This window comes from Phasianus colchicus, chromosome 10 (assembly GCF_987193195.1).
Source record: "Phasianus colchicus chromosome 10, bPhaCol1.hap1.1, whole genome shotgun sequence".
Lineage (NCBI taxonomy): Eukaryota > Metazoa > Chordata > Aves > Galliformes > Phasianidae > Phasianus > Phasianus colchicus.
This window is the reverse complement of record NC_143445.1, coordinates 6,219,313-6,246,917: the sequence shown is the minus strand read 5'-3', so window position 1 is coordinate 6,246,917 and position 27,605 is coordinate 6,219,313. Positions and strand designations below refer to the sequence as shown.

The window sequence follows — 27,605 nt, the reverse complement described above, 5'->3', positions numbered from 1 at the left end:
CTTTCTGAGAAGAATTCTTTCCTAATATCCAACCCGACCCTACCCTGGCACAGCTTGAGGCCATCACCTCTCGCCCTATGGCTGTTACCTGGGAGCAGAATCCAATCCCCATGTACATCAGGACTGGCCTCTTAACTCTCAGCTCACAAATACATATTTGGAGCAGCACTTTGGCAGGGCACAAAGCCCAGCCAAGCAGCAGGCTGTCCCAGCCCCATGTGTGCTCCATGCTCTGTGTGAGGTTTGACACAGCTGAGCAATCTGGCCTGGGTGCATTGTCTTGACTGCTTCCACTGTGTGTATTGGGTTGAGGGCTGAGATCTGAATGTGTGGCACCTCTGTGCCTTCAAACCCCTCATTCCTTGTGCATGCAGCCCCCGGTGGGAGCTGTGCTGCAGCCCTGCTTGCAATGGGGCACAGCAGCAGCCAGGAGGCACCACTGCCAGAGCCCAGAGAAGATGTTTGGAGACATATTTCCTGGAGAGGAGATGGTACAGCTGACAGTGCTTTTTGGTTGTTGGGGAGGAGGTGCCCGTACCAAAGAGTGAAGTAGCACTGCTCTTGTACTGTTCTGGTTCTGATAAAGCCCAATGAATCTGAACTCAGTAACCAAGTTCGTGTGTCAAACACAAGTAGCAGCTGACTTCATGTGTGTGAAGGGTTAGGGATAATCACCTTCTTTACTGAAAGCTGTTGGTGTGCAAAGGATTCTGTCTGACCAAAGTAGGTTTGTACTTAGGAACGTGGCATGGGATCACTTAAAAGAGTCCCTTGGATGGAAAAGAAGGCACTGAGAAATGAGCATCGTGTACTGGAGGCTGTTGGTTGAGCACTGCAGTCTCACTTTTCTATTTTTAAAGCTCTCTCCAGCTGCTGTGTGACCATTCCCTCTGCACCCACAAAATAAAACTAAAAAAAAAAAAAAAAGCACCAATTAGAAACAGGAAATAATAAAACCCACTGACCACAAAGTATGTCCAAATGCACAGAGTAAACAGCCAGAGATGGGGAGAAATACGTATTTCTCACTGATCTCTTTTCGGTGCAGTAACCAAAGCTGATAATTATAGCCAATGAGGCTTTACAGCATTAGGGGAAAGTATGTTTTTATGTTCATGCTGTCAAAACAGGAGAACATTGGCAGCACAGCAGTGTTTCCTAGCCCCTCTCCCAGCACAGCGCTGAGGTTACCACAGGTTGATGAGGTGCATTACCAAAATGATCGAGAAGAAAACAGTGAGTTTCAGGCCCTATTCCGGGTTGGGATCTCTGCTTTACCTGCCCTGTGGCCCAGCTCTGGGCAGAGGAGGTTCCTGTAGCAGTGCAGCAGTGGGTGCTCAGGTCACATGCAGCTTTCTCTGACCTCAGCGGTGTGTGTGGTCATCTCTGCCACCTGTCTTCTGTGTCTTTTCTCTTCCCAGATCCCTTTGGCTGATTGTTATCACAAGCTGTGAGTGCTCTGTGGCTTTGCTGCCTTTTTCTGCCAAGCAGAACAGAATGCTAAATCCAGAGGTGATGGTTTTCACTCTTTCAGCGCATCATCAAATAGATGGCTCTGCATAATTAGCCCCTCTGAACTGGGCGGCTGTTAATTGGTATGAGCAGTGTTTGTTTTCTTGCTTGTTTGTTTCTTCAAAGTGTTTGTTTCTTTCTTCAAAGGCTTTCAACTGCCTTTGAGTTGAAAAACTGAGACCAAATGTCATGAGCTGTGCGGGTTTGTCCCAGTCTGATGGGTACAGTCGGCAGAGTTGTGCCTTCTGCTTGTCAGAGCTGTCTGCAGTGCTCTTGTAAGTCAACCCCAAAGTACTGCTGCAGGTTGACAAGCCCAGCTCCTGACTTCTTTTGTCACTCACAGACATTACTGTAATCCAGGTGATTCTGTGCGTGTGTGTACACACTGCTTTTATCCAAAGCACCAACCGTGTTCAGAGCAGGCAGAAGGAAGGGAGAAACACAGTCACTATCTTCCAAGAGTTTATTTAGCAAATAAACAAAACCAATCTCTAAATGTAACTACAGGTGGCATATGCATAGCTCACTTGTTGGACAGTTGTGTCAGTATGTTCAGGAACAATGTGTGGACACTGAGCAATACAGAGAATATTTCTAAACAGTTTATAATGGCTAAACCAAGTCTTTCCCTTTGTGTTTTCAGCACTGCAGCATTCCTACAGGAATCAGAACTGAAATCTCCCATGGTTGCACAGGAATAGCTGTAACAATAACAAAAATAAGGAGATTGGCTGTTTGCTGCTTTGTTCTGCATGAGATCCCAGAGGTGAGCTTGGTGCAAGAGAGGGTTGTTGTCATCGTCTGATATTCATTGATAGAACATTAATTATTTTAGGATTGTAAGACAAGAAAGCTATATAATTAATATACACTAAAGAGCATGAGAGGATTCTATACAATAATTTAGATGTATTAAATAAATACAAAATAATAGCAGCCTTCTATAATGCAGGCTACACATAGGTTTACTTCGGCTTGAAGTACCCTGGTCTTTAGTACACCTACGGGAGCAGACCTGCTCCACAAGTGTTGTAAAGAAACATATCTATAAGATACATACATAAGAGTGTCTAAGGTTAGGATAAACATTTGAAAACACATTTTACCATGGTCTCCACATATCTAATGACCCCATACTAGGGTTATTATGGGAAAAATTGGGTTGCAGGACCTGTCTGGGAGGCACAGCATCGACCTGGCCAAAACCCGACAGTGAGGGTGGCTGGAATGAATTTTTCAAAGCCTGTTTGTGTTCCGCTGGGTAGAAGTGCTCCTGAGATGGATGTGTGCTGGGAGTATTCCCTTTAGGACTCAGTGGGGTTTTTGCAGTCAGGAGAGGCTGCTGAGACGGGCTCGAAGAACTTAATGCTGCTTTGGAGGTGTCTTCTCCAGACCTGGGTAGGGATTTCAGCAGGTGGTTTAGCAGGCGTGCCCCCAGCGTCTTGTCCATCCAGTCGCAGGTGAGGAGAAGGTTGTGGACCTCATGCATGCACTGAATGTATCCCGTGCTGTACCTCTGCTGAGCTTCGAGGCCCACTTTGGAGTCGGCTGCGTTGAACAGGAGACAACTGGAGTTGGTAAGGGTGCAAAGCCTGCACATCCCACTTCAGCACATTCAGCAGGTTGCTGTTGCTTCCTATTGCTTCCTACCACAACCACTGTGGGGTTGTGGCGGGCCAGTGCCCTGCTGCTCTGGGGGGACAGAAGCTCCGCATGAGGGGAGCAGTGCTAGGCTCCAGGATGGAGCAAGTAACAGCACTCGGGTTTCTTGGTGGAGTTTCCCACTGGGGCAGTGATATCACAGGGTATTGGCAGGCATTCCCCTGCCAGTCTGACACTGTGCTCACAGAGGCCCCTCAAAGACACTGGGAGGTGCAGAAACACCTATTATTTAAGAGCCAGATACCGGCTTCTGGAGAAGGCAGATTGATTCCTGTAGGGATTTGAGCTTGGTTTAATGCTTTACAGGAACGTGCGTGGTTTGCAGGGCTTGGGGAAGGGTGCAGGGAGCGGGCAGCCCCCAGCATCCTGCTGGGCAGGCAAAGCAACAACGGAACAAAAGGAGAAACAGGCGCTGGAAGGAAAATCTTCCGTGGGTTAAAATGTGTTTGGCTCCATCTCCCCATCTAGCGGTGAAAGCCAGTCCAGAGCAGCAGCATGGCATTTGCAAGAGGCTTTGGCCGAGCTGCAGGGGGGTTGAATGTGCAGCCCTGTGCCCCAGGGGCTGCAGAGAAGGGGCACTTACCCATCAGCTTGCTGTTCTGGATGTTCTGGAGGTGTTTCACTGTCATTTCCAGGATGTCTGCTTTTTCCAGTTTAGACTGCTAATAAAGAAAGAGTTCATGAGCTGGGAGGTCGTGAGGTAATTGTGGATTTTCACAAAATACAGAGACCCTCTCCATCCCCTGGAAAGCCAAACAATCTCCATCAGCAGAGGGACATAATCAGCATCAAAACGAGCACTTACATCCAAGTGAAACGCACCAACCACGGTCTCCTTCAGCTGGTCCAAGCAGTTGTTAATCCTTTCCCTGCGCTTCCGTTCGATTAGGGGTTTCCTTAACTGCAGGGAAGAGAATCAGAGAATCACAGAATGGCCTGGGTTGAAAAGGACCACAATGATCATTAGTCTCAACCCTCCTGCTATGTGTTGAGCTGCCAACCAGCAGACCAGGCTGCCCAGAGCCAGATCCAGCCTGGCCCTGAATGCCTCCAGTGATGGGGCATCCACAACCTCCTTGGGCAACCTGTTCCAGTGCTTCACCACCCTCTGTGTGAAAAACTTCCTCCTAAACAGGAGGAGGATGAATTGCATTGATTTATTTTTGGTGGAGAAGGGAAGAAACTGGACTGTGTGGATTTCATGGGGGCAGCTTGGGGTCGGCATGAGCTGGGAGCCACATCCCAGTGTGCAACCAGTGTGGGATGGCATGATGCTCAGTAGGGTCTGTATGGATGGAGAGCCTCCAGCTCTGGTAGGGGCCGGTCCTTTGGGTCACGCTAGCTCTGAATTCTCTTACTTCCACCCCCTATTACTTCCATTACTGAATTTACCCACCAGAAACCAAAGGCAGAGGAGGGAAGCAGAAAACAAACTTACACAGGTCAAATTCAGAGAAAACATCTTTATAATAATAGAAAAAAAAAAAAAAAACCAAACATTCTTTCCCACAAGCAACCGCAGCACCCATCCCTGCGCCGGGCTCCTACCTTCCTCTCCTCCTTGGTGCTGGACAGCTTGTGTGCACCGCCGGCCATGGCTGCGGCCGTCATTGTAATCCAGCCTGTCCGCCCGGCGCTGCCAGGACGGGGCGGGTGGCACTCGGGCAGCGGGTGCTGCCAGTCCCGGCGGGCGCTTTGCCTCTCCTCCGCTCCTCCGCTGTATTTATAACCCAAAATTAGCATGTGAAAGGGAGCTCGCCTTGGCGGGACTTCTTTTCCCACACGAGGGGTCGAGCCCAGAGGTTTGTGACCATCAATCAAAGCTGACAGGGCACCGCTTCTTTTCAATGACCGCGGCGGCCCCCCCAAACGGCGACAGATGTCCGGCCTCCAAAGCCTTGCTTTGTAGGGATCTTTTGTTAAGGAAGAAGAGAAGCAAAACGGGCGTGCTCGGAGCAGCTTGCATGGCTCCTGCTCAATTTGCACAGATTCCCAGGGAGGGAAACAATGGTGGGACCCAGTTGAGTTACACCTGGGAAAATGCCCTCAGCGTCTCTTCTCCCCTGCGTCTCCCTGAGCCAGTGCTGCTTTTTACCTGCCAGCCTGAGCCTCGAGCATCTTCAGTCCTTGAAGCAGCCTCTTAATTTGATAATAGAGTACTGGATTGACCAGTTCCTGCAGGAATTGTTATTGCAGGATAATGGCGATCGATTAAAAAGTGTTGACAGCAGGCAGCTATAGAAACCTCGCTCCCATCACAGAAACCCTCCAGGGAGAGCACTTCACGGACCTCCCGAGGATGTGAATTCTCTGTTGCACACAGCTATGTGCAGGGAATACAGAGCTCTTCTAGTGTTGTTGTTGCTGCGTGCTATTTGATATTAAACTTGCAGACAGCTGCAGAAGCAAACCAACCTTGAGGTGAGCGTAGTCCTGTTGATTCTGTGGGATTTTTACTTCTTTGCTTTCCCCCCTTCTTTCATGCTGCCTCGGCTGTTTTTTTGGGGAAGGGTGTTTTTCTGCTTGGTTCAGTCCTCTGAAATGCTAGTGCAGAAGCAGAGGGGCCTTTACAGCAGGCTTGGCACAGGATGGGAACATGCTTTTATGCTTCCTTACTTCTGTCTGGTTTTGAGGGGGAGCATGAAGGCATTTTTCATGGCTGTGCTTTTGCTTTCTGACAACTGCTTTGGTAACGGCAGGATCCGGCAGTGTCCTACAGAGTCACCCAGGTGAAGCCCTTCAAGTTGGTGTCAAATGTGCCACCTTATGTAAATGGACAGGAAGAAGCTATGTTAGTTTAGAAGCTCCAAAAGCCCTCAGGATCCACTCTTGGAATTTCCCATCACCAAGCACAACGCTGCAGCTGCAGAGCCCTTACTCCACCCCTTCAGCTGTAGGTGGTGATGTACCCCAGGAACGGAGCGAGGACATTGCGTCCTGCACTTGAACACTGTGTGGGTGTATGCTTGTTTGTGTGGAAATGCAAACATTTCCAGCATGTCTGCACTCAATGCTGTCTGGGCTTATAAAGAAAATGTGTCCCCAGACATGTTATCATGCAGGCAGGGGTTGTTTGTCAGCCAAATGCAGGTATTGGGTGCAGTTGCCTGGTTTTATAAGCACCCTACTTGGCAGGGGTGCATGAGGGAGAGGCTGAGATGGGTGTTTGTTGCTTTGAGAGAGGACAGATAGTATCTTGTCCTTTGTGATGCAGCACTGGAGTGGGAATGGGCAGCTTGTATCAGGTCTGTCCCCCGCACAAAAAATGGAAAGATGTTCCACTGGTGTGAGAGCTCTTCACATCTGCCAAACCCCGGAATTTTGATAGATACTTTTGTTTTTTGCAGGTTTTTTCCAGTCGATCAGGAGAAGTGGCTGCATGACTTCTAGCCAGGTTTTGCTTTGCTGGTGGAGAAGAAGAGAAGTCACCTCCCCTGCTCCTGAAGCACACCCCCCCCCAGCAGCACCTTGCACAGAAGAGGCTCCTGGCTCAGCGACCATCCCATGGTTGCCCAAGGCCATATCAGCTCCTGGCTCAGCTGGGCATTGCAGAGGTGTCTGAGAATGCAATATTGCCCAAAGGCTCTGAAACACACCAGAAGAGGTGCTCAACCCCAGCCCCAACCCCAGCCCATGCCCGTTCCTCCCTTGGGCAGCAGGTTCAGGGCTCTGGGAAGCCCCCTGCTCACGGAGCCCCACTGGCTTCTGCTGGCAATGAGTTCATTTCAAGGTTCATTTGTAAGACAGCATTTCCGTGAAAAAGAAGAGCAGCTTTTGCTGTAAACAGTTATTTTACACCTCTCATTCAGGGCAGAACCCTTTATGCTCCAAGCGAGGGGGTGTGCGGGCAGGAGGGCCGTGCTGCCTTTCAGGGGAAGCCTGACATCTGTGCTGGGGATTGTATGGCCCAAACAGGCACATGCAAATGAGCACGGCGCATTAAAGGGAGAGCTTTTTGCAAATTCCCGCTTCCCTTTTGCATTTCGCACTGCCAGGTTTCGCTGAAAGGGGATTCTCCATAGCAAACAAAGCCTCTCTTTTTCCTGGGCTTTCCACAAAAAGCAGAAGGAAAAGGGTCAGTGCCGCTCGGAGTTTTCTTTTTTGCTATTTGTCTGCATTTCACACCCTGTAGAAAGAAAACAACTTTTAACATCTGTTCCTGCAGTTTTTAAGATGGAAAGAAAAGCCCTTGGAAATGGGGAAAGCGTGGCAGATGTTTGCAGATTCCCTCCAACGCAGATGTCTTGCTCTGAAAAAAGTTCCTTTAGGAATCCGTGGCCACAGCTCCTCTTTGACTCGGGACACGCGACTGCTGAGCGAATGAAGAGACGTGGGAAAGCTCTATTAGGACAAAAGAGCTTATTCAAACAAACCTGAGAGCCGTGAACAATCTAATAACCAGCAGAGAAATGGTCAGTGGCCCCAGCCCTGCCGGAGGGGCAGCGCTCCTGGGGCAGGGGCAACCAATGGCCGCAGGAAGGGGCCTTTAGTGCTTCTCATTGCAAAGCTAACTTCACCTCAAGCTGGGATGTGTGTCCCTGGGAAGCAGGGAATGGTGCCGTCGAGGTCTCTTCCACCTGGGTGACATCCACGTCCCATACATGACCGCTGATGCTTTGTGATCTGCATGCCAAGGCCTCACTCTAAGAGGCAGTTGCTGGACAGAAGGGCATTTTGTAGACCCGGTTCAGCTCCTGCTGAAGACAGACAGATGTGAGATGTAGGGATGTGCAGTGGGGCTGCCGAGCTGCTGGGTGGAGGCCCTGCGGCAGGAGAGCCCCAGGAGGAGGCAGCGCTGCGCTCCCAAGGCTGCGGGCTGCCCCTCTCTGCATCCCAGCATCCTCCCCCAGCACTGACATTGTGGTGTAGCCAAAGGCTTCTTCCTTGGGGAGCTGATGTCAGCCCTGTCTCAGCCATCTGTAGGCCAGGCCTGCAGGATCCTCATTTGAAAGCACTGGTCTTTCTTTACTGCCTGGGTGCTCTCAGCTGTGACATGCGTCGAGTTCTTCAGCAGTGCTGTGATGGCTCTAGGATGAAGGGACATGTTTTTCTGGCATGTCTCAAGCAATTTCAATCCCTAGGAGACCAGAGAGAGCACAGGGATGCTTCCTAGTTTCCCATGCTGTCTTTTGGGGTCTATATATTTCTGCTGTATATTTGCTAGAGATTAGAGAGAACAGCATAACGTAAACACAGTGTGTCCCTCAGTCCTTGCTCCACTGCCATGGATAGGAAATTCTCTCCAGCAGCCCCAGTTTGACCAGCCTGAACATTGCCACCACTGCCTTCCCAGTCCAAGGCACCATTTCCCTGCCCTCTCCCTGCAGACAGCATGGTTGCTCTGGGCAGTTGGCTCCAGGCAGCTCCCAGACAGCCATCCTGCTAGATTTGCTTTTGGGTAGGAAAGATTAAATCCAGGCTGCTTCCTTAGGAGCTGCAACCTCCCTGCTAAGTGCCCAGATAGGCTGGAAGCCAGGAGCAGAGCAGGGAGGAGTTAAGCAGAATCATTACAGGTGCCTGAGTACAGCCTGTTAGCACAGCTGCTCAGCTGCAGGGCTCAGGCAGAGGTAATAGCGTGCTTGCAGCTCTGAGCAGGTTTAGGAGAGCAGCTATCAGCAGCTGCAGGCATTCAGTCTGCCCCAGCTTCTCCCAGCACAAACTCAGTACAGCCCCCCGTGTGTTGTGGCCTGGGAAAAGGAGTGGTGTCAGCAGGGTTGGAGAAGGATGCTGCACGCTGTAAGTGTGGGTCCCTGCTCACAAAGGGTGCTGGTGACCAGGCTGCTGGGCAAACAGCACGGGTGGGAGGGGTGTCCTGGCCCTCTGCTGCCAGCTGCTGTGTTTGATTTTGCCCTTTCTGCTGTTAAGGGAGAGGTCTTGCTTTTGGTGCAGGCAGTAATACAGCATTTGTGAAGGGAGCTGCTGGAAGGGTGAGGCCAGAACAACCACCACGTAGGGTGCTGAGAAAAACTCAGCCCTGACATGAGAACTCAGAACCCCCTGCACCCTCCCCAGGGCAGGGATGGCCTGGATCTCCATTGCCATAAGCAAACATTCACAAAGGAGAGGCTGTTTTCACAGTGATTTCAGTCATTATGACTAAATGGTTTTAGTCTGGTGGATTTCAGAAGTTCAGCTCTGGTTCAAAGTTGAAGTTTAAAAACAAAGGTTAAATCTCTTCATGAAAAGGCTCAAATCTGCTGCGTTTGGAACAGCTATAAATCACACTGCTCTGACTTTCTCTGTTGCCCAAGGGTGATTTGCTCCCCAAATGATCCCGGCACGAGAGGAATGTGGCAAAGAGCTGTAAGTGCCAGCGAGGTGACTGCATGCACCAGGTCAAGAGGGAACAGTCAGAGTCTGGGCAGGTAGGACTGCTCCCAGCACAGCAGCATGTTAACCAGTGCTGTTCAGGGATTACTCACTGCCAGATTGTGCCAGGGCTGCACTTCCAGCCTGGCCTTGGTTCAGGACACCCCAGGAGATCTTGCAGTGAGAGGAGCTGTGGCTTTGCTGGGGAAAGGCTGCTGCAGGGACCCTTTGTAACGGCAGGTTATGGGGCTACTGACTTATGCAGCAATGGTTGGGAGGGAAAGACACTGAAAAGTTGAGTTTTCAAGTGTTTGGTCCTTCTTGGTGTCATTGTTTTCCTTCTGGCCAGAAAGGAAACAGACGGGACTCACAGTGTTAGCAAGATCTAATGCTAACATTAGACAGTCCCTTCTCCTCAGCTGTGTTCTCACTTCTGGTGAGGACTGACGGTTGATGTTCTCAATGCTGTCTTTGTGGTTGAGTGGTGGTCTGTCAGGACAACATCCCATGGAATTCTTCATTGGATAGACAGGGACAGGAGCAGGGCCAGAGGTTCACCTGCTGCAAAGGCATTTATGGACAGAGAGGGACACACAAGGCATAGGGTAGTGCTATATGGAATATCTTCATTGTAAGAGAATTCCCACTCCAGAAGCAGTAGGGGATGTCTTTGGAAGTGCTGTTGGTATCTCTCAATCCAGCTGTTGTACCGAGTGCTCCAATCCTCACCAGCCCCAGCTTGGCACGCTCAGTATCCAAAGAATGAAGCTGTGAGGAGTCTGGGGCACAAAGTGCGATGGGGAGCAGCTGAGGGAACTAAGATGGGTCGGTCTGGAGAAGAGGAGGCTCAGTGGAGGCCTCATGGCTCTGCAACTCACTGAGAGGAGGCGGTGGTGAGGTGGGGGTTGGCTTCTGCTCCCAGGTTAACAGCAATGAGATGAGAGGGAACAGCCTCGAGTTGTACCAGGTTGGATCAGTTTGGATATTAGGAAACATTTCTTCTCAGAAAGAGCAGTGAGGCACTGCTCAGCTGCACAGGGAGGTGGGGCAGTGACTGTCCCTGGAGGTGTCCAGAGCCATGGAGATGTGGCACTGGTGAGTGGGCATGGTGGGGTGGGCTGAGGTTGGACTTGATGATCTCAGTGGTCTTTCCAACCTTACTGATTCTGCAATTCTATGATCACATGACTGAATCATCCTCAAGAGTGGACTCCTGGTGTAGGGAATAATTACAATGCTGGTACCAGCTGAGTAGTTTTCAGCTTTTCTTTCACACACACCCCTCCAGCCTTTGTGTTAAGGATGAGCTGATGTTCTTGCCGTTGCTCAACACATCTCCTGTCTGGCAGGTTAGCAGAGCTCCTGGCCCTGCAGGAAGTCTTATCTGCTCTTCTCAGCCAGAAAGCTGCTGGTTGCAACATGGACTCTTAGGCCAAGAGTGAGTTATAGGAAGAAGAAAATCTGATAAGCAGTGTGGGTGGTGACACACTGATAAGGTCTAACCTGCTGTGCTGGAGTGGTGTCTGGGGATGAAGAGCCGTGCATGGTGGATAGAGTGTTCAAAGTGGTTCTTGAACTTTCCTCACTGGGCATCCCTGGGTTTCTTTTTTTTTCAAGAGGGCAGCTCTGGGCTTTCTCACACTTCCTGAAAGTGTAATGTTACCAGATGCCATCTGATAATAGGCCTCATCTATAATGCAGCAAGTGCTTGGTTTGTCCAGCGAGTTCCGTTTTCACAGCAACTTCTGCATGTGTGCCTGGCTCCCAGGCGTCAGAAAACCAGAGCTGGGCACCCATTGCAGCCTCTGCACATCCCACACAGCCCATGCCTTTTTGGCCTCTCGGTTCCTGAGGCTGCAGAAGAAGCTGAGAATGAGAGGCCTTTGTGAGACAAAACTGTCCTATGTGCCTATGAGTAACTTTAGCTTTCATCCCAGTTTGGCCACATGCCAATAGCAGCTTTCTTTTTATAGTACATATGTGTACGTGTGCTGACACCACATCCTGACCCCCTGACACAAAATACCTTGTCAGCATGAATGAGGCAACAGGGATGGCCAGCATTCATGCGTTCATCCTCTGCAGGAAGAACAACTTGCAGCCTTCGTGCCATTATATTGTCCTCAGCCTTCTGCACACCGGCTTCTTCTGCAGGGTGCAAAAGGACAGCCTGCAAGGCAGTGGGCTCACAAACAGTACTTCCTTTGTGCTGCTCACTTCTGGCCTCGCAGGGCTGGGATTGCAGCACCCGAGGAAGTGAGGAAACACTTGGTTAGGTTTTTGTGCTCGTGGGTTCAGTCCCACGCAGCCCAGCTTGGTCAGCAGAAAGACTGCAGAATGGGATGGCGTGTGCCTCAGGGACTCTGGTCCTTACCAGCCAAATCCAGCCTGGGTTGCACGTAAAATCACATCCTGCTCTTTAAGGTAATCTTTGTGTACACACACACACACACACACACAATTAAAGCAAAGAGCTGTAAGATTTCTTGTGGGTTTCGATAGTCATAGAATTATAGTCATAGAATCAGAGTTGGAAGGGATCTCTGAAGACCATCTAGTCCAACTCCCCTGCAAGGAACAGGGATTTTTTTTTAAAGCCAATGAGAGAAAGACAGTCAGGTTGCAGTGCTTACTGTAGAAGTGTCAGAGTCCAGAGACGGGAGCTGATCTTTCACTGCAGATCTGTTTTTAGTTTTATAAATACAGCCTAGTTTTAGCTTTTAAGGTAAAGTAGTGTTTCCTCCTGTCTCAACTTTCCCCAGTGTGTACACAAACACACATGCAGATGGCTGTGTACTTGCATACCTGCAAATTTAAGATTTTCAACAGATACATATTTAGGCATAGAGCTGAGTAAGTTACCTGTGTAAACGCATTTACTTTCAAAGGTGTCCAGGTGAGTGATGCTGAGCTGCAGAAGGGGCTCAGCCCCACCAAAAAACAGTGCCAGGCAGAGAGGCAGAAATCCTGAGTGCCTTCCTCATCTGCAGTCTGTGTTCTCATCAAGGGAGTGAGGAGGAGTGGTGCAGAAGGGCTTTGGAGAGGCCTGGGGAATTGGATCAGAGCTTTGGAGAGGCCAGCGTATTTGCTGGAGTGGCTCAACACAGGCGTGTTTCAAATGAGACTGCAGCAGCTCTGCTGCTAACCCAGCCCCACAGCAGCCCAAATCTTGCTGAACCACACAGAATAGCACTAATCCCATGCTGTTCATTGTAGCAGCACTTTGTTGCGAGAGCTAATTAATTAGTTTCTGTAAAGTCCTTTGAAGGTGTAAAGTGCTAAGTAAGTGCAGAGCGGTATTACCCAGAAGGTGTGGGCTTCCAAGTGTAATGGGCACTATTTAAATACGAGCATTAGTAAACTCATCTGAAAATTTCCTTAAAATGCAAAAGAGCAATGTGCCAAAGGAGGGTCAGCCTCTGGCCAAAGCTTCACACGTGGTGAGGGCCAGGGCTGGGGTACCCAGCCCTGGGTGGGAGGGAAAGGGATGTAAATGGGATGCCCCATCCCTGGAGGCATTCAAAGCCAGGCTGGATGTGGCTCTGGGCAGCCTGGTCTGCTGGTTGGTGACCCTGCACATAGCAGGGGGTTGGAACCAGATGATCATTGTGGTCCTTTTCAACCCAGGCCATTCTATGATTCTATGAATGGGTTGTGTGCTTTATAGATAACTTTCAATTGTTCTACAGCAATAAAAAGTTTATTAAAAGGACATGGTTCAGAAGGGCAACATACTGCTCTTGTTGTACAGGAAATGAATTTGCAACCGGGTTTTTTTCCTGTGATTTTTCTGGCCATTGTTTTTCTGTTTCTGGCAGACTTTACGTGCTGAATTCCTGTGATTTGCAATTGTATTTCAAAAGCAAGTTCTAATTCTGAAATGGCAGCTTGAATTGAGGACAAATCATAGCGAAAAAAGAAATCCTGATCTGGATGACCATTCCGTGTACTCATGTTTTCTGTTGTAAACACTTTCTAGGGAGTGAGAGTCTGTTCGTTACATACTGCTTGAATGAGCAGGCAGACAGCAACCAGCAGGTGTTTCTTTGAGGCCAGGAACAGCCACAGCCTGCAGCAGGGGTGAAATGCAGCTTCAGGAAAATCACAGGCACTTATGAAACTGGGAGATTAGATTCAGCCACTGCCTCTTGGCCTGGTCCAAAGTCCATGCAAAGACTCAGAATTCTTTTCCTTCCAGACTTTAAGTAGAAGGTACCTGAGTAAGTCTGAGTCTTAATGTTTTCTCCCCAGAGCCTTTTCCCTGAGATTCTTTGTCAGGAGGTACAAACCTGGGTCTCCGTCTCTGAATTACATCAATGTATTGCCATAGCTGAGCAGTCATGACCTGAAAAGTAAACTGGGTGTTGGTTTATTTCCTCACTGTATATCTGTCAAGGCACTCGTTGTTTTTTCATGTGCCATATGTCGTGCCCATTGAACTGGCCTTGTAGTTAGCGGGAACTTCTCCCTGCCAACCACGTGGAGAGGTGTGAGATACATGAGGTAAGGGCATTTATTTCTAACTTCCTTGTCTATTTTTCTACTGCTCCCCTTAGCCTCTGTTCCCAGTGCCTCTGCCTGAATGAAACGAGGGAGATCTCAGAGATGATGAAATGATAAGGTGATGAACCACTCTCCCTGCGTGAGGTATTAAGGAAGAGGAGGGATTAAGAAAGAAGCCTCGATCCCCATTTGCAGGACATCACCCATGTTCCCAAGTAAGGATGAGAGTAACCACAAAGCAGCACAGTCAGAGTTCAAGATGTTTAAAACATGTCCTCTACTTCTTTGCTTTCTAAAGTTCTCCCTCTGTTTTTACTTATCCATCTGTGTGGATGTTCCCCATTCCCTCCTTCCTTTCTGGGCTCTCCACTCCATCCCCAGGCCCTGGTTCTTGGGAAGGGACATCCTTGTGGACGTGGTGGGACACAGACCCCGGGGCAATGGGGTCTGTCAGGAGGAAGATGGGATGCAGAGAGGAGGCGGCCGCTGCCTCTGCTCCTGTGAGCAGACACGAAGCTCTTTTTCATCAGATACAGCAGCAAGAGGTCGGGTGCCGTTACGTCATGGCTATAAAATGCGCGTTAGTGGCTCAGCAGCTTGGCTCCATATTTGGTGGGAGGGGAACACGGTGTGTCTGTGTGTCTGGCAGCTCTCGGCCCTGCAGCAAACCGCAGTGCCTTGGTGCTATGGTGGTACTGGCCCCAGCTGCTGCTGGGTCTTTTTTCTTTTATTTTAAGTGGAAAAAAAGTAAATCAAACTTTGGCTTCTGCTTTACACTTTGCCATCAGCTGCTTTTGCTGATTTTGTTACTTCAAAGTCATATTTTAGAGGCAGTTGCATCGCTGATGTCTTAGAGAAACCATCCTCATGTGAGTAACACCCTGAAAGTCTGGTGTCCTTGCAGGGATGTGTTGGCTGGTTTTGGGCTGAGCAAAATGAGCCCTTGGAGCCTTAAGATCCCATTCAGCTGGCTGTGCCTACAGAGCAGAGCATCTGAGTGCTGCCTTTATAACTGTTGTTTTTTTTTTCTTCAGTGAAGTAACTTGGATTTTTGAGTCATGTTTATTCACTTCCTAATTTGCAAGAATTAATTTACAATGGCTGTCTTGGTCAGGGTTGTGAATTAGTGAATTGCTATTGTACCAAGAGGTCCCTCACATGTTGAATTTAATTTCTGAGAGCTTGGAAGAACCGTGCTCCCCCTGCTCACAGATTTCCTTGATGTACACTACATGGTGATGATAATTACACTGAATGAATTACTTGCGTGCTCTTTTTTCCAGTGGTCATCTGTAAAGCAGTAGTGTCTATTTTCCAGGTGTTCTGTTGAATCATTGTACTGGTGCTTGTCTTTAATTCTTCCTTCTCTCTATTCAGTACCCTGACTATTATCTGTTTAAACTTGAATGTTTTTAGCATAACTGCACACTAACAATTTGAGCTCAGACATACACACCCTTTCAAAGCTGGCTTTTATTTCCAGCTCACATACAGGACATACAAACTGCCAACATTCTGCCAGCTGCATGCTTTGGGCCCAGACAAGGCTGGCAAACCATCCACAGCAGCCTTGTCACCTACCTGGGCAGCATGTCCCACCGTGCATTCAGGTCCAGAGCTGCTCTGTCTGCCTGTGAGATGAATTGACATCACAAGTGGATGTTTTTTTCCTGCCCCATCTTCCAGTTGTTCAGGAAAACAACCCCACGGGTGCAGCACTGCTGCAGCTAGCCATGGAGCTGAATGCAAATATGTATGAACTTTGATGCTGGCAGACTCAGGGATTGTTGCAGGTGTGGTCAGAAGTGTTTTCCTGAGCTGACGAAGCAGGCTGATGCATGTGGGCAGTGCAGTGCACAAGGAGGCAGAGCATCTCACAGGTTCCATGCCATCTCTCTGCATCAGAGACAGCACCAGGACCTCATTTTGTCTTTAACAGCTTTTTCATTATTAAATGCTCTCGTTACCCAGAAATACCTTTGCTACTGGTCCTTGGAGAAGGGGAATACCTCCAATACTAGGATCCCCCCCTTCGAGTGTCCTCTCAGTGCTCGTAAGATTTATCTCTCTTTTAAAAAATGTTATTTTAATGACAGACTTCTATGGTTAAGGTGCTTGCTTCTTCTTTCAGCACACTGCAGAGGATCTCAGGGAGAACAAGGGGACTTTGAACAGCGAACAGAATGGGATGTTGCAGGTGGATGACTTGCAAATGATCCAGGAATGAGAAAGTCTCACAAGGGTGAGAAGTTGGACTGTGAAATACTGGATGTTGCTGGCAAAAAGACACAGAAACACATAGATCCAAAAATGCCACACATGGAACAACGCAATGGCTGAATGTGCTGCTTGGGCACATCAGCTGAGCTCTGCTGAGCTGTGTGTTTCCTGGGCCAATGGTTGCTGCTGTACTTGTTGTCTGGGTATGAAGACTTATTTTGTGTGTTCGTGTTGTTTTTTGTTGTTTTTAGTTTTGTTACACTTCTAGCTGGGTGTTGGGGATGAGAATTTCGCCAGGGAGACCCTTCAGGTCCTAAGAGCAGCGTGTAGGTACAGGGGAAAATCCAATGCAGTAATTCAGGTGTTATTATGGAACTTTCTTTTGCTTTTCACCTGCCCAGTCACCTCACGATGGCTTGAGTGAATCCATATTCTCTCCAGGACAAGAGTTCTCTCTTACCTCCCGTTTCCACTCCTTTCACAAAGAAACACCAGGTTGCCTTTTGCCAGCAAGAGGCTCCGATCAGCCTTCATGCTTCTCTGCAAACCTCCTCCTGGCTCTGGTGCTGGAGGTTGCCAGATACAGGGCAGGAGAGCCATAGGAAATGGGAGGAAGAGAAAACTGAACGTCAGATTTTTTTCCCATCCATTCCTTCACGTTCAGACTGGAGGCGGTGGCTGCTGTGTGCGACCTCCCTCCGTGGGGAGCCAAAGGCACTGGCTGCCCTTTCAACTCCTTCAATTCCAATTCTCTTCCAGAAAACGGAGCCCCCAGCACACCTCGGCTGCTGCTCAGCAGTGACACGCCGGGCACGCAGGTGCAAGTTTGCATCGAAAATCGCAGCTTGTAAGAAGTTAACGTCTTGTTCCAGAAAAACACGTTTTATTTGTCCGCTTTAAACTCGCGTTGCGGATTACACCTAGCGGGCGCCACGTGCGTGCCTTTGTTCCGGCCGGGATCATCCGCGCCCGTCACACGCGCAGCACGGCAGCGGGGCTGCGCGCTGCCCCAGGCGCCGCTCTGCTCTCCCGGCTCCGCCGCGGGACGTTCCGACCCTCCTGAACCTTCCGGCCCAGCGCCGCGCCGCAGCGACCGGGCCGGGCCGTGCCGCCCCTCGGCCGCCCCGACAGCCCCGCCCCTGGCAGAGCGCGGCGCCCTCGGCGCTCGGACCTCCGCCCCGGCAGGGGGCGTCCGCGTGCGGCGGCGGGCGGAAGCGTCGCCTCGTTCCGCCGCCGCCGGCTGCTCGCCGCGCTCCGCCGCCGGGCGAGGACGGGCGCGAGGGACGGGCAGCTGCGGCGCCGCAGCACCGCGGGGCGGGGGCCGGGCCGCGCCTCAGCCTGCAGCCGCCGGAGCCGGGCGGTCGTGCCGCGCCAGGGGCGGGCCCCGCCGGACGCGACGCCGAGGAGGCGCCAGGCCGCGGCCCAGGTACCGGGCGGGAGGCGGCGGGCGGTGCGCGCGAGGGGCCGGGCCCGGCCGTCCGGTCCGAGCCTTCGGGCCCGGGGGCGTCGCGCGGCGGGGCGGGGCCGCGCCCTGAGGGCCGCGGGGGCCGCCGGGGGAGCGGCCCGGCCCGGCCGTGCCCGCCGCGCTCCGGCCCCGACTCGCTCGGCGGCGGTGCGCGGTGAGGCGGCGGCGGGCGGGTCCGGGCGCTCGGAACTTTCCCCGGCGGTGCGGGCCGGGCCTCGCGCGGCGCTTCCCGGGGGCGGCGGCGAGCTGCGTGCCGAGGCGCCGGGCCGCTGCGGGCCGAGGCGGCGGGGGGCTCCGCGCCGGGCTGCCGCCGGTCGGGAGTGCGCGCTCGGAGCTCCCCTTCCTCGCTCCCTTGGCCGCGTTGACGGGCCGAGGCGCGCAGCGGGCACGGTGCGGCCCTCGGAGCGTCCGGCGCTGAGGCCTCTTCCTACAATTGTTCCCGGTCGCGGTCGCTGCGGGCCCCGCGCAGGAGTAGCGGTGCGAGGGCGCTGCTCGGAGCCCGTTTTGTGTGAGCTGCTGCCCCTGAAAGCTGTGCCACGGCAGGGAAAAGTTGTTTCGTTTGTTCTTTTTCCTGCAGCCCCGTGGTGTGCTGCTCGCGTTAAAACTAGGAAATATTCAGGGGTTGTTTTTTTTTTCTTCCCTTTCTTAAAACTAAAATTTAATTATTGTATAAGTCACCGTGAAGGTGCACGTGATTTATTTAAAACCTACACGCTGCCTTATGGGAATGGTGTGATTTCATTTGTTTGGTGAGTCAAAGAGTCAACGGCATGACCTGGCCCATGCAGTTTCAGTGGGGCAGGTAACAGCGCTTGGGGAAGCAGCTTAAGTGTCGACCACAGGTGAAATCTGATTAGCATCAAAACATTGGCGAGTTTTTTTTTGTGTGTGTGTGGTTTGCAACCTACCTATCAGAAGCTCCAACACAAGGCCGGTGTTTTCCTTCCAGCAGTGCAGCTCATCTCCAGGAAGCATCTCTTCCTTTTCAGCACTAGAGCTCGTGAAATCATACGGTGTCAGAGGAAGTGTCACATCCTGAGCTCGCACCTTAGCATTTCGACTTGGAAATGATAGATTTTTATCACTTAAAACGCCGTGTGCCTGTAGCCAATACCCACTCCCTTGTACCTCTTGATGTGGCGAGAGCCTTTAACTGGAGAGGAAAAAGAGGCCAGGAAATACTGTGAGATTCAGAGTGAGCACGGCACCTGCTTTGGTGTCAGAAGTCCTGAGCAGTGACAGCCCAGCTGAGCTGTAAGAACAGCACGATGCCCCCGGCACCGTGTCTCACTGGGATCCTGTCTGTCACTGACTCACTGTTGTAAGAGCATTATATTTTACAATTAGCTTCGTGGCTGTCTTGTGACATGGGAAGCTATTGAGTCAGCCAGGTAGTGCTCTCTGGGCTGAAGTCTGCTTGAATGCTTATCTTGATGGCAGCGTGGTACAGGTGGTGTTAGGGGTTTTCTTTGTCAGGCTGAGAAAGTGCCTTAAGACAGGAGGAGATTGTGTCTGGAGTTTGTATGTATGCAGTAACGTGCTGCTGAATTTTCTAGGGGCTGATAGTGTTGATCTTTCGAGTTAATTGCATTCTCTTAGATTGACTGGGGGTTCTGAAACCTCCCTGCCTTCCATGGGCTTTAAAACCTGCTTACAGATAGAGAAGTGTTGAAAAGCAGCACTGCAGTGTAGAACTGATGCTTCTTTAGAGGGTCTGTATTTACACAAATAAAGGAGACTAAGCAGAAGCGCCAGCTAAGTACAGTTTGTGACAATATGTCTTTGAGAGATAATTGTGTTCTTTGGGTATTATCAAGTGCAGACAAATGTGTATTCCTGGGGGTGGGGTGTATGACAGTATTAAGAGAACTCCACCTCTTGGAATTCCTTGATTGCTTTTCAGAAACATTTATGCAGGAGGGAATGGTATCTATTTTGCATTCTATTGTGGAAGCTAATGAGTTTGTTTCATACTAATTAACTGATAGTAGTCAAGAGAGGCTTTACTGTTGTGCTGTACATGCTATGCTTTTCAGCTTTTCTAAAGGCATTTTTGTGAATGCTGAAATTAGTGACCAATGTCCTCACTTCTGAATCCATTCTGGACTATTTGAATTGTTCCAGAACTGTTGATGAATAGTTTGCAGCCTTAATATCTGTGGAAAATATTTCTGCAGGCTTTGATAGTCTCTGCCATGCGCTCAGAGGCTCAAGGCAGGGGCAGGAAGGCGTTGGGATGACCTTCTGAATTCCCTCCTGGCCCTGCTTTTCTGTAATTCTGACACTTTCTGATAGGGTTTAATTACAAGAGCAGCTATTAAAATATGATTACCACTGTCTAATTGGAGACATCTTGCAGCTTTCTATCAAAAATAAGGTTTGAGTCATGTGCTTCTTCAAAATTAATAGTGCCACAGTAGCCACCTCCCCCCACCCGAGTGTGAGCATACAGGTCAAATTAGAAGATGATGCTGTCTTCAATTATTTTAGCAGACTTGATGGAGGCTTTTATATGCACACTTCACTGGTACCTACAGCTTAAGCTGGTGTCATATGAGTTTGGTCTTTCTTTAGCCTGAGCAGATTTTCATGCTTTTGCTATTTTATTTTACAGTAAAATGGCCCATGTGTTTGTCCTATGAGGAGTCCATAAGGACTCCTCATGAAGAGTTGAGTTGAGGATTGACCCAAACTGGAAACAGCCAAAATGCTGTGCGTGCACAGTAAGAGCTGTGCTCCTTCCTCAGCAGCCTTCATGTGCTGTCTTTCTCAGGCAGCATTAATTTAGAAATAGAAAGTGCATTTCTTAGCTTTAAATAAACAGCAGCAATTTGGTTTTTAAGTCCCTTGTTTGGAGAATTTTAGCTGATATTTCTTAGAGTCAGAAGAGATGCTTTAAAAATTCCTCACTGGATTTCAAATATGCTGGAATGAAGCAAACTGTAAGGCCACCCAGGGGGGCACAGAGTTGTAGGGGATATCACAGAATGTTGTAGCCAAGCTTTCTGTTCCTTAGGATTCTGCTCCTGATGAAATCCCCAGCTTGCTTCTGAAGGTCCGTTTGCTTTGTCATTCCTCCTTTCCCTTCAAACACTTGTAGAATTCCTCACTGAGAAGTGAAATGTGTCCAAAACGAAATATGTCTGAAGGCAGTTCAGAAATGGTGAAGCTATAATTAGTGTAGGACTGTATGTTTCACTGAGTTCAGAAACATCCTTCAGTGAAGTTATTGAACAGTTACTGCTTTGATTTTGAAAAGCTCAGGTATAATCCAGCTTCTCACCTAAAAATGGCTGCGTTGGTGACAAATTCCCATGGGCTGCTTTAGCTGGGGACCTTTGGCATGCGATCATTCTCAGGTATCTGACTTCCCAGCATCCTACTCAGGAAATTGCTTAAATAATCTGCAGGCCTTGACTTCCCAGTAGCACCGTGCGCGGTGCCATCCTGATGCCTGAGCACTGCTGGCAGCTTGTGCTGCTGTTGTACGACTGGGGCAAAAGGTATTTCTCTCATTATGCTTTGCTTCCGTTGCTGCGTGTAAAACATGCATGTCACTGCTTCAGGAGATCATAGTTCTTGTAGTATATGTCAAAAGATTTATTTTGGTTGATGTGTTTTGTGTTGGAATTACCCACAGTATAACAGTCTGACATAATCTATCGGCAAAGAAAAAGCAAAAGAAAAGCTTGTTTGCAGAGAAATATGATTTTAGGAAGGAAAACCTGTCAGCTTTTATTCTGTGTAAGCTTTTGGGGTGCTGCCATGTAGTGAAGGTAACGTAAGGAAGCACTGGGAAGTGTCTCCCACACAATTTGTGAATGCATCACTCTTCTAACCTGTAACACCTGCTGCTCGAGTCCTCCGTTTCTGCTCAGCAGAGGTTGGCAGTGAGGGAGGAACTTTGCAGGGGGATTTAAAGAGAGGGCTTGTCGTGGAGGGCTGGGACCCTTCTTTTGCAGGGCTTTGTTCAGTATCTTGTTAGAAGGATGTTGAGGAAGTTAACTTCATCTCTCAAAAGTAGACTGAGAAAAATCAGGTCTTTCAATTTGTTTCACTGATACAGGTCTCAAAAGTTTGATTCACTGATTTTCAGTTTTTTCAGCAGGACCTTTCGTTCAAGTTGTGCACAGGAGCACTCAGAGTACAAGTTTGAGTTTGTGATGTTGTGTCCCATATTGTCTGCTACAGCTCCTGAGTGCTTTCACAGCTCCTTTCCCAATGGCTTCCACTCGCGGTGGGTTACCTTGTTACCTGGTGAATCTGATAGGTGCTGTAAGATGGGTGTACAGCTGGAGACTTTCTGCACTGTGTTGACAGGACAAGGGAGAACGGCTTTAGGCTGAAGGAGGGGAGATGTAGATTAAATGTCAGGGGGACTTTTTCACAGAGAGGGCGGTGAGGGGCTGGCACAGGCTGTCCAGAGAGGCCATGTGTGCTCTGCCCCTGGAGGTGCTCCAGGCCAGCTTGGGTTCAACAGCCTGAACTGGCGACCCAGTACACGGCAGGAGTGGGAATTGGATGGTCTTGGAGGTCCCCTCCAACACAGCCATTGTAGGATTACCAGGTTTTCCCTGTGGCCAGGTGAGATGGGTGCTCTCTGTGGATATCATGGCTAATAGGCAACAGCGAAGGAAGCTTCTTGAAAATACTCAATTTTCTAAACAAGTGTTGTTCTCCACACGGCCATATAGGTTTGTAATCTCTAAGAAAAGCAGTATATTGACTCATCAGTATTGACTAATATGTTTCCGTTTTACATCTCTAATTGACATTGAGCAATGTGTAAGCTCTGCTCACGCAGTAGCAGGGTGGAGCTGGAGTAAACAGTGTTCTGCTGGGAGCTGCCTCCATTCACAGGGCACTGGCTGTGCCATCCTGCTCTGCAGCACACACCCCACGTGTCACAGCAAGGGATCAGCATCCCTGGATCCAAGAAAGCCTCTTTATTGCAGGGATGGGGAATATTTCCAAAAGAGTCACAAGAACTGTGTAGCCACAGCGCAGGGTCGTACTACTGGGAGGATGACAAACCTGTGAGTGTATTGAAGTTTTGAATTCTGTGAAAGACTTTTTGTCTGTTTTCTTCTTTCTTGCCACTTAGAAAAACATGCTGATGTTTTTATTCCTTCATGCCTGTGTGTATCTGCTTTTATCTAGCTTAAAGGAAAAGGGATTCTCTTTACTTTCCTTCTTGCTGGGAACCTCTGTGTACATGTGTGTGCACATATGGATGAACAAAAAAACAGTGGCCATGTAAGCATGGATTTATGATGCATCTCGAACACAAGATGATATTTTTGCTTTGGGACTGACTGCACAAGGCTGCTTGCTTGCTGTAGGAACTGCACTGCATTGCTGCATTTGGGTCGTTAGATTAAATGTGAAGATGAGCTGTGCCCTCACTGGTGTTGACAGGCATCCTTGGTGTATTTTCCAAGGCTGAGAACTTAACTGTGGCAAATCGGGGAAGAAATTTCAAATCTGTGTTTCAGAATGAGCTGTTCTTGAGCTCTTTAATGAATGAAGAGAAGGGCTCTTGGCCATGAAAACAGAACTTTGAATCTCTCAATGAATCTCTCTACTTTTAACTGTCAAAATCCTTACAAGCACTAGAAAGTCTTAGTGCAGCAGAAGTTACTGCAGCTTGTCCCTAACTGGGAGTGTTGTGGAATCATACTTCCAAGATTGATGTCAAAACAGAAAATCTGGCTTTCCAGATCTGTAGGCTAGCTAACCAAATTAAACAATCAAAGCTGTTGAATAATTTGAGAGTTTACCAAGGCTGAGAATTCTGATAGCTGCATCGTTTTTGTTTCTCAAGGCTCCTGTAGAGCCTGGTTTCCTTGGCTAAACTTCTGGAGATGATAACCTCAGTTGGGTTTCTCTTGGTAGTTTTCTGCAGTAACTGCATTCAAGGAAAGCTGGGAGCTTTTATTTTAAAAATTGTGAAACAATGCTAGTTCCTTTCTCCAGCCCAGCTCTTGGAGGCAGATCAGATAAGTGAACTCTGTCCCTCAGTGATGATTCAGTTGTGTTAGTTGGGTTGGCATTTTGCTGTGTTAGTTGGGCTGGTATTAGTTGCTTCCTGATTTCCTACCTGCTATCTCTGGTAGCTGTCAGATGCTTTTGATTTGCAAACGTGTAAATGCTTTGCAGGAGAGATACTGACTCCTGGATAGAAAATACCAGCTATTTCTAGGTTTGGTCTTCGTTGCTTCTGGTGCCTTGTGAATAATCAGATTGACTTGGTTAGGTTGCCATGAAAAGAGCCTGGGCAGATCTGTGAGAGCAGTCTAGACCTTCCCCCCTTCTTGATTCCTATGCTGCATAGCATTTCCTAGCATGGATTGAGGGGTTAAGGTGAAACTTCCTCCTCTCTGCCCCAAAATACATGCTACAATAGGAAAACACAACTGCTTAAAGTTCTGATTCTCACTGCTGATAGTTCTCCTAGCGCAAGCACGCATCGTCTTTGGCCTTTAAGTATGTCTTCCTGTGCTCTACCCCCAAAGAACACACCTGTCTTGGTGTTCTAGGCAGCTTTTGATGCAGCATCATTTTGGAATTAGTTATGTGGAGTTTCTGTATCAGTGTGGTGAATTCTGTTCTTGGGAGGAGGCGTGAATTAGAGGTTGCTGTTTTGCTTGTTCATTTACTTTTCCTAAATTCTTCTCTAGTAAATGCAGTGACATCTTGCAAGCAAGGAGGTGTGCATCTCAGTGCCACAGATGTGTTCTGGCCTATACTGTGTCTTGGTGTTTTTCTTTTTGCTGTTTCAAGTGAAAGCTAATCCTTGATCTTGAGTATTCAGTGAAAAGAGCCTGGCTAGCCTCAGATTTTGCTGATCTTAGCAATGTTTTTCCCCTCTGTCACACTGTCCTTGATACATTGTGCTCAGGATGAAGCAGAGATTTTCATCTGAGAATAAGCTGGGCAGAAGTTCCTTTTGAAGAAAATTAGTTTCACATCCAGTTTGGGCAGCGTGGACACTGGGTTTAAGGTGGTGAAGGAGAGAGCACCAGGACAGTGCTAGCACAGTTGCAGATACAGTGGTCAGTGGGTTGGTTGGTTGTTTTTTTTCACTCATGCAAGTTGTGTCTGCACTGCTAGGGTTTAACAAGGCAGCTGTATCAGTAAACTATTTGTATTGTCATCAGAACTCATCTTCAGTGCCAGAGCCCGGAGCAGAAATAAAGATTTGGCAGAAAGCAAGTTCATCAAATGGATCAGTTCAGAGACTGCCTGTGCACCAGCTCCTTGTGCTTGTTAAGAGGTGATGGAAGGAAAAAAATAACCAAGCAGTTTTTCCCTTTACTGAATGGGGATGTGATGAGCTAGAAGGGAAGAATTCACAAACATGTTGGGATCATGCTTGTGAGCTTGTTTATCGATTACCCCCTTCACCACTGTGACTCAGTGTGTGGCTCCCATCGCTTATTGGCCAGGAACTCCCTTGCAGAGGAGATGTAATCATTGCGTAGGGTGCCAAGTTCTCTCCGTTTGACGTAGCAGGAATCAACTTGGATTCATGAGGGCTGATCTCAGAATAAGGTACACGTTAGTCTTTGTATCGTGCCAATGGGATCTCAGAGGAGTTGCGAGTGGCAGAATGGCGGTGCTGCTTGCGGTGCGTGTGGTTGTGGGTCTCTGCCCTCCTGTCAGGAGAACGCACAGAAGAGAACCCATAGCCGTTAAGCTACCCTTGACCACATGTCATCTCGGCTGGTTTTGAAGTGACTGTTGGAACTGAGGTGAATTGTACAGTATCCTAACAAAAAGAGCCTTTAACTGTGAGCTCCCAAATCTCTTCTTTCAGAAGGGAAGCCTTGACAGACACAGCACGTCACAGCAGAGACAGGTAGTTCCTTATGCTCCAGAGCGGTCAGTAGGAATCATTTAGGTAAGGTGGACACTCCCTGATCTGTCTTCTCACTTCTTAAGTCAGTGGTTTTAGGATGTTTCTGTGCTGTGTCTGCGTTGTTGATCAGTAGCCCATTAACGTGATGTTTTAACATTGTCATTCTTTTCCTGTACAAGTTATGTTTATTAAAGATGCTGTCATTCTTCAGATAAATTACATGGAGAGCTGTGATGGATTTTCTTAAGTGGAATTGGGCTGAGCATGGCAAGTTTCATGCAGACCACAAAACTTGGTCTCCAAAGAGAACTGTAGGCAAAATATTGTTCATTTTCTTGACGTTATTTAAAAAAGTAATACTAAAGCAGAGTTCTTGCTAATAAAAATTGCATCATTCTTGTAGTTTGACCATTGTCAGCTTCTCTTAAAAGAAACCACCTCCCAAAAGTGCGAATGCATTTACATCAGTGTCTTGTATTGATGCTTACCGTTGTCAGCCTCCTTCCTTAAGTAATTGATTCATGCTACAGATGATCTGTTTTCCTTGTGCCCATTGCACCAACTTTCTATCTTAAAAACAGAGCCCTGATGCTGCAGTGCTAGTGGGGTTTCCTGCGCTTGTGCAGTTTCTGAGTTAAAACTTCATGCAATTGTATGTAGTTATGAAACATTACATGTAGACCATATTGCAGTGTGTGAAGGCAGAGGTTAAACTGCAGTGAATTTTTTGCTGCTTTCTTCCCTTTAAAAATTAACCCCTAACTGCATATTTAAAAAAAAAAGAAAACAAAATAACCTGATATGAAGGGCAAACCACTGGAAAGGAATGGGAATAAAACATACAGAGGAACAGAAATAGTTACAAAGGAGATTTTTGCTTTTGCATTTTTACTTCCAAGGCTGAGTAGAATGACGTGTACATAATTGCAGCCTTTTTTATCATGGAAGAAATATTCTGGGTTTTGTGATGATGTGATGAAGGCGTCTGGGCCATGGGGGGACTGACTGCAATGCCAGGTTATAAGAAATGTATTTGACTTTCCACCTGGCCAGAAGTGGGCATTGTCTTACTGCATTTCTTAAATAAGTTCTTGCTTTTTATGTAGTGTGTTTGAGATACCGTTTACTTTTTGTGTGTGTGTGTGTGTATGTATCTATATTAAGCTTACCAAGGAATGGGTGAGGCATCTGCATGCTTCTCTGTATACCATATTGCTGTATAGCACTAAGGTTTGTGGGGAAATGAATGGGTGGGGTAACTCCAAACTGCACACCAGGGAAAGAAGCTGAGTCATAAGATTTCCTTACATATGGAGAAAGAACTAGGATTTCAGATACTGAGCATTAGTACTAACAAGCTTTTGAGCTTGTGCTGGATCTCTGAAACCCCTTAAGTACAGCAGCCTTCTTTTAAAACAATTCTTACTTAGTTTCTGCAAAAGCTTTGTGGCAGTGTGGTAAACTGCAATGAATAAAATGATGCACAAGCACCAAAGCAGAGCGTAGTCTGGGGAGTCTGCAGTGGGTGAGCAGGAGCTAATGAAAGTGGCTGCCCTGTCTCCCCAGCAGGATGCAGATATCTGCTGGAGAAGCAGGCTCTCAAGGAGGAAGAAGGATCAGTAAAGTAATTGAATGGCAAGAGAGAAGTCTGCTTAATGAAGGGAATCAGCTGGCATTCGGTGCTAAAGAAACAAGCAGGGCTGTGAACTGCTGGGGACTTAATTAGAAGGAAATTTTCACAAAGGATGAAGCTGTCTCGTATTATGTGTCTCATTCTTACATAGACATTTATTTTCTGATTCTCCATCTTTTCTGAATCTGTTGAATTGGTCTATTCTGTTCTCTCAATTGTTCGTCGTATTACAGCAGAGAACGGTCAGGATTTTCATTTTTCTCTGAAAGGAGTTTTAATTCTGAGATTTTTTTCCGAGTTTTCATCTTTAAATGGGTGAGACCACGAATAATGCTGTAATGCAGAATTGTGAAACTGCTTCAGGTTCAGCCTAAAGCTTCTGTGTGCTGCAGAGTTAATAGAACAAGTTAATGGTGGATTTTAAGGAAGATGCTGGTGTT

General features: G+C 48.4%; 2 protein-coding genes and 1 long non-coding RNA gene across 8 annotated transcripts in view; 2 read left to right on the top strand and 1 right to left on the bottom strand.

The window, feature by feature from the left end:
* Positions 1–1,317: 1,317 nt before the first annotated feature.
* On the top strand, positions 1,318–17,311 carry LOC149916579 (uncharacterized). 3 transcript variants are annotated; one of them, XR_016469567.1, is made up of 5 exons: positions 1,318–1,595; positions 2,156–2,278; positions 2,967–3,089; positions 6,522–14,201; positions 16,118–17,311. It is a non-coding gene; the product is annotated as an uncharacterized LOC149916579 (long non-coding RNA). The 3 variants fall into 3 exon arrangements; XR_016469565.1 differs by lacking the exon at positions 1,318–1,595 and having other exon boundaries at positions 1,620–2,278; XR_016469566.1 differs by lacking the exons at positions 1,318–1,595; positions 2,967–3,089 and having other exon boundaries at positions 1,620–2,278.
* On the bottom strand, positions 2,296–5,022 carry LOC116230837 (transcription factor HES-5-like). Of its 2 annotated transcripts, none has more exons than XM_031596212.2 (4): positions 4,723–5,022; positions 3,980–4,075; positions 3,758–3,836; positions 2,296–3,060 (listed from the first exon to the last, which is right to left on the bottom strand). In XM_031596212.2, the coding sequence occupies exons 1-4, from the start codon at positions 4,915–4,917 to the stop codon at positions 2,615–2,617; spliced, it is 816 nt and encodes a 271-aa protein (XP_031452072.2). In that variant the 5' UTR covers positions 4,918–5,022; the 3' UTR covers positions 2,296–2,614. The 2 variants fall into 2 exon arrangements, with proteins under 2 accessions (XP_031452072.2, XP_090003301.1); XM_090147175.1 differs by having other exon boundaries at positions 3,758–3,833.
* A 157-nt stretch (positions 17,312–17,468) lies between the features above and the next one.
* The window catches only part of CAB39 (calcium binding protein 39), a 36,008-nt gene continuing 25,871 nt past the window's right edge, over positions 17,469–27,605 (top strand). Inside the window, exon 1 of one of the 3 annotated variants that reach the window (XM_031596427.2) lies at positions 17,469–17,632. The gene's annotated coding sequence lies outside the window, so the exon portion shown is untranslated. Of the gene's footprint in view, positions 17,633–22,414; positions 22,708–24,568; positions 25,575–27,605 lie in introns of those variants that run through there. The other 2 variants (XM_090147172.1, XM_090147173.1) reach the window with 2 other exon arrangements.